Genomic DNA, 12,205 nt, shown 5'->3' on the forward strand with positions numbered 1-12,205 from the left:
TAGCAACATCACAAAATTATTCGTAACGGCCAACAGTATCATTAAAGTCTAAGGAAAAAAGTCTAAGGAAAAGAAAAAAATATAAATATATATATATATATATATATATATATATGCAAAAACTTATAAACATTTCCAGCCCCAAGATGTCACTAGATGCCTCACTGCAGTTGGAATTACACAAAAAATTGATGAACTGTAATTTAAATAAAGAATATTAGGAAAAATAAATAAAAACTGACATATCTGTTTTTGCAAAATAACAAAAAAAATCACTGCTTTAAATTAAGGAACAATAGTGTTGTTTCATATTTTTATTTTATAAGCACACATTCACACAGACCCCAAGACCAACAAGACCAAAGTCTGATACTCAGAGAAGTCTTCTGTCGTCCAAAATCTATTAAAAACACATAAAAGTAGCATACCACCTCAAGGATCACATATTCATATTTTTGCAATTCATGCAGCCCTTGGATTTTAATGTAAAACAGCTTTGCATCTGCATTTCCGTGCCACTGAGCCTGCTCGGGGATGTGGTTTCTTTTTAACATTGCTTTGTTCTTTACTCTTTTATGTGTTTTAATAGTTCTGAATGACAATGCAGTTCTCTGGCACAGAGGCACAAACTATATCAGGCTTTGGCTGCACAGACAACTTGATAATATGGTTATAGCTTAATTGGTAGACAGAGCTGGCTATTAATTGTCAGGTTGGTGGTTAAACGATTGTTCGCATGTTCTTGACACTGAACCCCAAAAAGCTCTTCATGTATGTGTGTGGGGAGGTGTCTGCTGGTCGTCATGAGACCAGCCTCATCCTGTAAATCCTGAATCCTGAACGTATATCTTTGTCTCTGCACCCACAGGGAGATGGACAGACTTGGAGTAATCACACCATCACACCAGGACATACTAATTGCTAGTGTGCAGCAAGAAATGTTGTCTCAAATGCAGCACATGCAACACACGATGGTTCCAGTCTGAGCAGGAGAGACGGATACAAACCTGTTTTGAAAAGAATTTCATTTACCTCATCCATGCACTTTAGAGGGACTTTTCACCAGTGGAAATACAACGAGTGGAGTAAAGTAGAAGAGAGAGCGTGAGAAGCAGCACTTTTGCAAACTTCCATCCTGTGGAGTTTTCTAAAAAAAAATCTGATCTGGACATGGCCGCCGATAGCATTAAGCTACTGAGAGCTTAGACTGAAGCCTCATCCTCTTATCCACTTCTATTTTTCATTATTTTATTATCTGTTTTGTGAAGGCTGACATTTTAAGGCTGTGCATAAGCAAGAATGGCTTCCAACTTTTTTCTTTTGCTGCTTTGGGCTTGACTTGAATAAAATGTGTTTTGTGTTTGCTCGTGTGTCTGCGTGTGTGTGGGTGTGTTTGTGTGTGTGCGTGTGCGTAGCGTGAATGCACACAACATGGACTCTCCTTTGTCAAGACTTCAGCTATCTTTGAATATTCTGAATATGCAAAGTTACCCGAGAGAGAAAGAGAGAGGGAGGAGCCGGACTGAATGTAGAATCACTACGAGCTCTTACTAGTTTCATACTGGAATATCATACTAACTGACTGTATGATTCGCTTGTGTTTTATAATTGTTCTGTTCTTTTTATTTTTTTAATTGTATTGATTTCTGTTGAATTAGACATTAGAGTAGAATGTCATCCATCTGTGTCAAATGTACATGTCTCTTGTTTGATGCTAAGAATTAGCTACATGAAGCATTTTGTTTATTTATGGTCTTTTTTATAGTTTGTACATTGTAAAATAGAAAGGAAATATTGTAATGATTGCCATATTGCATTGCAATAAATCCCAAAACTCATCCATTTATGTAGGTTTTAATCTTGTTTAAACAAAGCCTTTGCATTGTAATGTATTTAATGTACAGTACATATTGTAATGGAGACAGCGTATGAAATGAATCCTCGAGCATTTCATGTTTATCATTTCCGAGTTTGGCAGAAGAAAGTGTCCTCTGTGGAAGTTGAGACTTAGTCAGAGGTGCCTGTAACAAGGAAAACAACTCCAGAAGAACGCCCAGCTGAAATGCTTCTGGTATCATCACACACAGTGTGGGGCTTGTGTGTGTGAAAGAGCGGAGAGAGAGAGAGAAAAGAAGAAGAAAGAGGAAAACTGAGAGGGGAAAGAGCCTGAATTAAAAGGAGAGAAAATTAAGAGTGGGCTGTCACCACAAGCGTCTGTGTGGCATCATGTTTTTTTGTAGGCTAAATTGGGCTGAGTTTGCAGTGTAAAGTTGTCGAATCAGCAAACATCTGTCTCCCACTACACTACCACACACACACATATACATATATACACACACACACGCACACCAGGGAGTTGATTGGAAGAAACCTTTGATAGATAAAGGAAGATATGATCTGGATTCTGGCAAAAATGTCACTGTTTTTTTCCAGCCTAATGAGAGTTGCCTGCACAGAGACACACACAACAAGTTAGCACACTGACACACACACACACACACAAACCACCCCCCGCCTCACTCCCAATACATCCAAATCACACACAGCAAACAAAATGCTGATGGTGGTTAATGAGGCAGATGCCTCTGAGTAAGAGACAGAGAGAGTAAGAGAGACAGAGGGAAAGAGTCGGGCTTGGCTCGGGGGCAATGAAACAGGCAGTTTCTGTCAAATAATGAGACACTGACAACACATTTAGCAGGTAGCCTTTTGTGATGATGCATCACACGCTGAGCTCTACTCGAAAAGTGATAGAATGGCATCTGTTGTAGGAAATAACTGCTTGCACACGGTAGATAAACTCACTTGGTCAATCAGTGGACACATTTTTTGTCACAATATAAACCCATCCGCTGCAATGTTAGGCACCAAGTGTAAATGACATAATACAAAGAGCACAAAGGACCTCTCAGGGTGGTTGGGAGGGGCTGTGGTTGGGTCAAACAAACCCTGGACTTTGATCCCGAAGACCAGTGTCCACCTGAAACCAGGAGTCAGTATTCTTATTTGCAGTCAGCATGCGTAATTGTGTCCAGTAGATAAGTGTGGAGGGAGATGTTTTTAAGCCCAACCCTGTTCTTCTACCCTGACCTTAGTCACATGGTTTTATTGTTTTAAGTCAACCGTTCCCTGGGAACACAGAAGTTTATTTTGAAAAGCCACTATGCATGTAAGGTGCGGAACAGACTGTCACAGACATGCTCAAAACTGAAGCAAAGGGGTTATTTGTATGTCCGTGTCTGACAGATTGGAATGAGAATGCTTCGATTAATTTGGCTTCGTCACAGCATTAAATAATAGCCAATACTTACTGACATGAAACAACAATTAAAACTTTATTTTTAACTAAAACTTTTAATTAAAACTTATAATTTAACCAAATTCCTTAAAATGTCTTACTGATTGATTCAGTTGACTGAAATGCCCCTTAAATTCGCATTTCTTTTTTGCGACATTTCAAAAATTTGCTTGAAATTTGCTTGACAATTGAATGAAAACATGGCTATTGTGACAGATTGATAGGTTAGCGTGCTGATGTTAGCATTTAACTCAAAGCATGGCTGCAGACTCTTAAAAAAGCTTTTCAATTTGCATTCAGTGCCACAGCGGCAGGGCCTGTAGGTGTTCTAAAATGCTATGAAAGGGATCGATCATAGGGATAAAAAAGACACCGTTTAGGGCTGAATCCACATTGACCGATGGTAGAGTGAGCAGTAGTCATTTTAACCCTAAAAGACACTCTTGTTATATTGAGGAGGGCAGATCAAATTGAATCTTTCTGTCTCCGTGTCTCAGTGGGAGGTGATTGTGGGTTTTTGTCCCCAGATTAGGGCGGGTATAGAGCTGGCTAATCCTGCCCGCTCCTCCATGTGGGAGTGGCAGTGGGGTGTCTTTGCTGCGCGGCCAGCCGTAATCTAATGGGTGTGAGATTGGGCTTTATACACGGGCACGCTCACTCACACACAGCCGGAGACACACAACAACAAAGTCTAGATTTGTTTCAGGATTAAAGGCATCACCTCAATGACTGATAATGCCACAGGCATTCCCACGGTAACCCTCATGAGGATGTCTGTATGCGAGTATGTGTGAAGCTGTGTGTGTGTCTGAGCCAGTGTGTAGCTGTGTTTTTCGATGCTGCTGATGAGAAATACATTGAAAAAAGAAGCAGAAAGAGCACCAGAAAATGAGAAGACACACACACACACACACACACACACACACACCACTCAGCCCCACTAGAGAAGCAGCTGCCCAAGTTGGCAGGCCATGTCCCTCTCATTATGCTGGCCAGTCACTCGTGTCCTGGCTCTCTCTCCCCTGCTGCTGCTGCTGCTGCTGGACAGGTAGCATCTGACACACATTAGCCTGCTATTAATGACTTCTGCTGCAGCCATTATCACACACTTAGGGAGAAACATCCCCAGGGTGCCAGTTTTGCAGTGACATTCATTTTGTGTCCAAAATCATCCAATTTTCCCAAAGTTCTGCAAGCAAAGCAGTGCTGTATCTTCATTGTTGCACTTCCGTGCTTCAATCATTCTCTTGTTTCTTCTCTTGTTTTGACATCTGTGTGGGATGATGGGACCTCAAGTTAAGTCCAGGATGACTCTCTCTCTCTCTTACACTCAGAGGCCACTCCTAAGGAATGTGGGGTGTGGCCGCTGGACCCCCCACATCAGATTCATTGTTTACACATGATCCCAAAGCGAATACCACTGTGATTAACATTAATCCTACAAGTCTGTGCACAAACAACACAAATACCGTCTCAGGATCTCCAACAACAACAGCAGGTGTTCCAGAGTTCCTCACAATCTAGTTCAGTGTTTGGCATTGTGACTGGCCAGGTTTAGGGTTGAGTAGGTCCATAGAATGATATTGCTTAAAATTGTCTGTCTGTTGACATTTCCCTCCTATGGTTACAGTGTCAGAGGACCACAGAGGGTCAAGTAATTGTTTTTCACTGTCATGAAAATTTGGTATTGCATAGGAATCTGTTCAAAATTAGTCGGAGAGAAACTTAATATTAGAGTATAAATGTCCTATTAGGCCCACTGTAGTCGTCTGATAGACTCAGATCTCAGATCTCTGTGCCAGAAAGTGTGCACAGTCAAGGTGTCCTTGATGAATACACTGAATCCCAAGCTGCTAATTAATTGCTGAAAATTATATTTTCTTGCTAAATAAAATCTATGGTATAGAGCACAAAGAAGAAATACAGTGCAGTGATAACAAAAGAGTGGCTCTCAGCAGTAATGATGCGCAACTTACAGTATATTACTTGAATGCTCTTCAAGAAGGCACTATTACATGTAACCTTTGGCAAAACTAACTTAGCAGTATTAATTTTGATTTCATCTTTATATTTTGTTCATGTTTATCCTCATCCGATGAATGTCACTCTCCTTTGAGCTCTGTTTTGGCATCCAGCACCTCCTGAGTCCCCTATTTCAACTTCTTTCTCTCTGCTGGTGCTGAGCAGGTAGCACACAGTAGGTTTATCAGAGCTTTTACACCAGAGTGAACTAAAACTAATGCTGCAGGCGATACAACCAAAACAATGAGCTACAGGAAACTAAAATACTTTGCATTGCTGAGGGAAGCTTATAGTATTAGAGGAGTTCAAAGAAAACATCATTACAAACCCTCTTTTCTTACATGAAACCATAACCCTTAAGACCTTATTATCTTCAAGTTACTTTGGGGGTTCTGGACTGGGTTGCACCAACAATGTGTAAGTTAAACATAGTTAACCTAGTTTGAATGTAATTTCAAACTTAAGTTGGAATTTAAATGCCACTAACATTTTAAGGGTTGCACCACTTGAAGTAATTCCAACATAGGCACAAATTAAAGAATAAATCTGACACATAGCACTTAAGAGGTGTAAAGGCCTCTGTAAAATAATAGTTCTCATGATGAATTGTTTTAAAAGGTGGGATAACATTTGTTGCTGTTTTGTGATTAACATTAGCTAGTTTTAGCCTTTAGACTATTTGCTATTTAATAGCAAAGTGTTCAAGGACAACTGGGCACGAGAGACTTGTTTTTGCACCTATTATTGAGTATGACATGTTGTCGGCTACAAAATAACATGGTAAACTTTGGAAGATCTCATTTGCAGGAGGCAACAACCTTGTCCTAGATTGTTGGCCCGACTGTTTTTATGTTTTCTGTAATTTGACAACAATTTAATTAATACTACATTAGGAATAGTACTTTTCACTGATCGGCCATGGGAAGTAAAAACAGAATTTTCTGCAGCAACATTTAAGATTAGGCTAAAATGAGCCTCAGTAGTGCAACAAAACATCAGCACAATTTCAGTATCAAACTCACTAGTTTTAATGTAACATTTAGACTTGGACAACCTAGCTTCAGAGAGAACTTACAAATAGCTAGTGCAAAGGCCTGTTTTAACTGAATAGGTTAAAAAAGGTAATATCAACCTGGATTAACAACCGGCAGACTGGGCTGGTGCCCGGTGACTTAAAAAAACCCACCAACTGTGGCCTCATACTTTCTTCTTTTTTTTTTCAACCCTCCTGTTATGTTCGTTTCTCAGGAACAGCAATATACTATTTTTGGGTCAATTTGACCCTGGGCATGTTTAATTACCCAAAAGTGTCAGAAACCAAAAAAATCCCAATAAGCATTGTTTATATTTCATCATTAACTCCATTACTAACCATTTTAATCATTATTTAGCAGAATGGTGTTCTTCTACCTCTCACAGATCATGGGTTAATGAGGATAATTCACTTTTTTTTTTTTTTTTATAAAAAATGCATGTTAAAACTTTTTTTATGTACCTTGGAAATACCTACATATAATATACAATGGTTTTACATGACATTGATATGTGAAATGAACCATTTTCATTTTATGTTGATTACACTTATTAAGCCAAACAGAAGAAGTTTCATCCCAAAACATTTTTTGTTGAGACTTTTAAACTTTGAAATGGGTAAATTTTACCCGCAACATAACAGGTGGTTAATAAGATCGAATAATTGAGTGCGTCTGTGTCTGTTTACGAACCAATGAATGAAGCGCTACTTTATTTTTGAAATAAGAAAGCTCTCCTGATTGGTTGCTGGATGTGTCAATGAGTGCCGGTGAGAGGTCAGGTGACCGGGAGATTTTGGACTGCGGCATGTCTGAACTTTTGAAAAATTCTAAATTGAACTGGAAACAAAGATGAATACCGTAATCAACTTGAACTCTGTCAAAACTCGGAATACTGTCTGAATGGGACTTTAATGATGCGGTGGATCGGTTTTTCTAGGAGAAAGAGCAGAAAGAAGACCGGTGTATAAGGTGGGCCAACACATGCCTATGGTATGGTAACACAGCCGTCAACGCGCCGAGTCTGTCGTCACTCAGAGAAAATACAGTACTCCTGTTGTTTATGTGGTTGTCATGACTTTGTGAGTGATTGACGTCCTGTTGAACTTTGAGAAGTTGAATTGAACAACAAAAACATGAACGTTGAGTTAAATATTACTCACCCCCCGCCCCCACCACCACCACCACCACCAACCCACCCATTCAAAACTTAAGTTAAATGCCCCCCACCCTCAGTGTGCAGTGTGCAGTGTGCAGTGTGCTATGTGCATGTGATTGAGGAATAGCAGAGATATTCAAGTATACTTGCATGAAATTGTTTTGGTAAGATTATACTAAAATGTATTTTCCCCAAATATATTTAAGTTCCCTGTTCATGGCCAACCTTCAATAAATTCCCAGTTTATTCCTGTTTATTCCCATAAATTCTTGACAATTCCCATGGAAAGTTTCCAACTTTGAAAATTTCCGGAATTTCTCAACCCTATTTAGGTTACATATAGGCAGTTTTATTATTGGCTATAGACCCACCTATGCAGAGCAGTACGAAGTGATCACAGTGTGTGTGTGTGTGTGTGTGTGTGTGTGTGTGTGTGAGTGAGTGAGTGAGTGAGTATGTGTGAATATGATTGTATGATAAAGTTATTAGTATTGGAGGAGGTGGGGCAGTATGTGCTTCACCACTGACCTAAACATTGTATGATAATGCTATATTGTAGCCACTTGTCCTTGAAAGTATTGTTACAGTCATGTGTTGTAAATCCTGTATTAAAGAAGACATCTACAGGTGTTTATATTGTCCTTCAGGGTGTGATCATAGACTGAAGCCTGTCAGTGTAAATCCTGTATAAGATCCAGGTGTTTCAAATGGATAGTACGCTACAGACCTGCATCTCAATCAATAAATAAGAATATCATAGAAAAGTTGATTTAGGTCAGCAGTTCAATTCAAAAAGTAAAAAAAAAACATTATATAGACCCATTACACACATTATGAAACATTTCATGTCTTAATTTATCTAATTTTGTCTAATTATAATGATTATGATTATGATTATGATTATGGCTTACATTTAATGAAGACCTAAAATTCAGTGTCTAAAAATGTTAATATTACAAAAGACCAATTTTAAAAAGTATGTTTAATATGGAAATGTTGGCCTCTGAAAAGTATGTCCATGTATATGCACTCAATACTTGGTCGGGGCTATTTGACTTGAACTACTGGAAATGGACTTTTTCATCATATTCTAATTTATTGAGATGCACCTGTAGTCCAAATGTAATGTTAGACTACTGGATCGTGGTGTTTAAATGGAGTGCGGAGTGTGGGGGGAAGTTTTTACTCTGTGGTTAGTTTAAAAAAAAACAACAAAACTGATAGCATTGTTGAGCCAGACACGGTTGCATAGTATCTGCCTAACCTGTAAAAATCTGCTGTGGCATATAAACTCAATAGATTAGCATAATAAGCCAATAAAAAGCACAGATAAATCAATGAGAGTTAGCAGTGAAGAAGATTAAAATGCCCCTTAAGGGAACTGATTTCCCTCAACATGAACATCAATCCAATTCCACTGAATCAGACAGAGGCTTGGACTAGAGTGAGTAGACGATAGATGATCACGTGCAAGGAGCAGCAAAAGGGAATCATCTACTTCACAGCTTCAGTAATATTTGTTTTAAGATCAGGTGGGTGAGAGAATGATTCTGTACAAGCAAAGCCGAGGGGGAACGGGTCATCATCAGAGAATATCACTGACTCAGAGACATGGTACTACACAGGCAGGAATACCATTAGTGGTGTTCAGACTGGAACTCAATACTCTCACACTGTGTATGCATGCATGTGCTTCTGTGTGTTTTGCGCATTCATCCATGTCATCCAATTTCAATATTTCGGCGAAAAAACCTCCACAGCTCTGCAAGCCTCTAGGTTTGATAAACCTCTACAAAAGCACCAAGGCTGCATTTATTTTCCATTCCACCATAAAGAACGTCAGGTCAGTGAAAGCCCCACGAGCGAGAGAGACTGATTGAAAAGAGATGGGTGGAGGGAAAAGACGGCAGCACACCGGCAGGGAAAGTTTTGTCCTTCATCAGCCCTCCATCCCTCTATCCCTCCATCTCATTAAGGATGGATAGATGATCAATAGGAGAGAAGCAGTAGAAGGGGATTAGGATTAGAAATCGATGGCTTTGTTTTCTTCAGCCTGCCAAAGATAAACACTGCCTTAAGACACTGACAACGCAACACTGAGACTTTCATGGCTTTTCATCCGTGTGTGAGAGGGCACGGCGTTCCCTCTGTGTGGACAGACAGACATCTGTTTGCAGCTTCTCACGCTGAGTTAAAAAGAGACACTTCGATCTCTTCATGAGATTGGAAGATGGGGGATGGGCTCTGATCCAACTTAGCGGTAGTATCTTCCACCGAGAGCCTTTCTGCTCTGTGTGCTGGTTGAAACACACATGTTGACCTGTGTGTGTGGGAGACGCAGGTTATCTGTCACAGATCAGAGGTGGACTGCTGGTTCACACCAAGTCACAGCTTCCTCTGAGAAAAGCTGGAGATGATTGATAAAGAGGTAGTAAAATACGCTCGCTGCAAAGAGAAGTGATGCTCCAAAAAACCTGAGTGGGCTGTAAGGACTGAGGCAAGGCATTGTGGGTAGGTGAGGCTTCACCTCCCACACAGAGATTCACAAACATACCCCCTGCTTTGATCTCTCTCTGCTCTCTCTCTCTCTCCATTCCTTTTTCCTGTCTATTCTTCACACACACACACACACACACACACACACACACACACACACACACACACACACACACACACACCGTTTGTTGTGGCTTTCGCCCCTCTCTCCTTTGAAGGAACAAAGGCATTTGTTTTTGTGTCCTGCAGATGAAAGCTCAGCTTTGCCCCAGGTACAGACGCAGTGCTCCGTGATTTTTCTTAAAGTTCATGAAATCTTTTAAAATGACAACTTTAGAATGCAGCCTTCATGGTCATTTATTTTAATAGGCCTCCTTTATAAAGTTTTTTTTCATGCTTAATTAAAATGTTAATCAATATGATGATGTTTAAAGTCACAGGTGTCTGATGCAAACATTCAGATCTTTTATAGCCTCCGATTTCATTTGACATGCATGAGTTTGGACTGTGGGAGGAAATCAGAACAGCCTCAAGTGGACGCTGGGAGAAAATGCAAACTCCACCCAGAGAGGACCATGTGTGCGTTGGCATGTGACTAAAGTAGAACAATAACACTTTGGATGAGTAATTCTGAACAACAAATAGTCAAAAATAGCCTGAATATATTGTTGAATTTATGAAATTATCGAGTCCTTGATCATTTTTTCTCAAACCCATCCTAACCATACCGTATGATACGCTACTTCAGTACACTTTAAAGTGATAGTTCAGAGTTTTTTGAAGTGGGATTCAGTGAGGTACTTATCTCTGTAATGTATCAGTGTGTTACCTGCAGTAAATGATGGTTGGCATGCTGCCAGTTTGGAGAAGCAGGCAGGAGTACTGGCACAGAAGTTAATTTTATCAGACAGCACTGTTTAAGTTTACACAAGGAAAAAGACAACAGACTTCTTTGACAAAAGCAGTAATTTTGTCTTGTAAAACACAAGAGTTGCTGGTCTACCGCTGCCTTGATCGGTTAGTTTGTTTGTGTTATTGTGTGACTTTGGTGTTTCAAAGGGTTAGTTTGGATTCACCAAAACCACACAGTGACTAGACCAGTCTTGTTTTTTTCTGTCTACTTACCTGCAGCTACCTTGTACCTTGGGGTACAAACCAATTTCTTAAAACAGCTGGGGACTGTGATTCAAGCAAATGTTACTCAAGAGATGCAGTTGTGCTTTTGCTGGAGACTATTTGCAGCTGCGGATTAATACACATGTGGTGCTCAAGTGAGTATTACGGTGTATATGTGTGAGAGAGACTATAAATAAACTCCTATACCCATGTTCATCATAATGAAGTAACATGTTAACCATTTTAACAGTGTTGCTCATTGACTTGATTTTTTCTGTGCAACAATGGAAGGAAAAGGCTACTGGATATCAGGTTTTGGGTACAATGGTTGTTTCATGGGATTTTCAGAATAGGACCATCCGTAACCTTTAATAATTCTTTAATTTAGTCAATCGCTTGCACCATAGGGCTGATGAAAGAATGCCCTGCTGGCTGAATGTGAGGAAGAGGGAATAGAGAAAGCTGGAGGATTAGGTGTGTTTTGAGAGGAAGAAGGACAAAAATAGAGGGACAATTTCATTCCAGGACAATTGGTCAGGTGGCTGCTGATCCTTGTCCATCACACATTCCATCATGGCCCGACATGGCTGACTTGTCACCCTGAGTGACATTCGTAAATCTGGCTTACACATAAAGCACACACATGCACACAGCAATGCATGTGTACGCACACACGATGAATACAGAGAAGAGAACACACACTGTGATTTGTTCTTAGGTGGACTACAGTGCATGTTTTCTCTTACTTGATTCAACTTTATTTTACTAAATTAACTTTTTCTCTGTGTGAGTGTATATATAGAGAGAATCTGTATTACTGCAGACAGCCAACTAGGATCCCAATGGGCTCTTTTGGTTGAAGCCATAGTGATCCTTGTCTGTTTTATTCCAGCGTATTTTTAGCAGCAAAGCCTGCGCAGATAAATAAAATGCCAGCTCCGCTAAAGCAATCAAGATTTCATATCATTATGTTTGCGTGTGTTAAAATGTCACTGTGATGTGGGGGGTTTAAGTATAAGGCATTAAATATGAGCCTCCCTTTTATGATCCATCATGAACACAATAAAAAAGAATAATGGGCTA

General features: G+C 39.8%; 1 protein-coding gene across 1 annotated transcript in view; it reads left to right on the plus strand.

The window, feature by feature from the left end:
• Positions 1–1,781, plus strand: part of LOC131980055 (ephrin type-A receptor 4-like) — a 49,582-nt gene extending 47,801 nt beyond the window's left edge. Inside the window, exon 23 of the mRNA XM_059344203.1 lies at positions 869–1,781. Coding sequence (XP_059200186.1) covers positions 869–986 — 118 coding nt within the window. The 3' untranslated portion in view covers positions 987–1,781. The remainder of the gene's footprint in view (positions 1–868) is intronic.
• Positions 1,782–12,205: the final 10,424 nt, after the last annotated feature.

This window comes from Centropristis striata, chromosome 11, assembly GCF_030273125.1.
Source record: "Centropristis striata isolate RG_2023a ecotype Rhode Island chromosome 11, C.striata_1.0, whole genome shotgun sequence".
Taxonomy (NCBI): Eukaryota; Metazoa; Chordata; class Actinopteri; order Perciformes; family Serranidae; genus Centropristis; species Centropristis striata.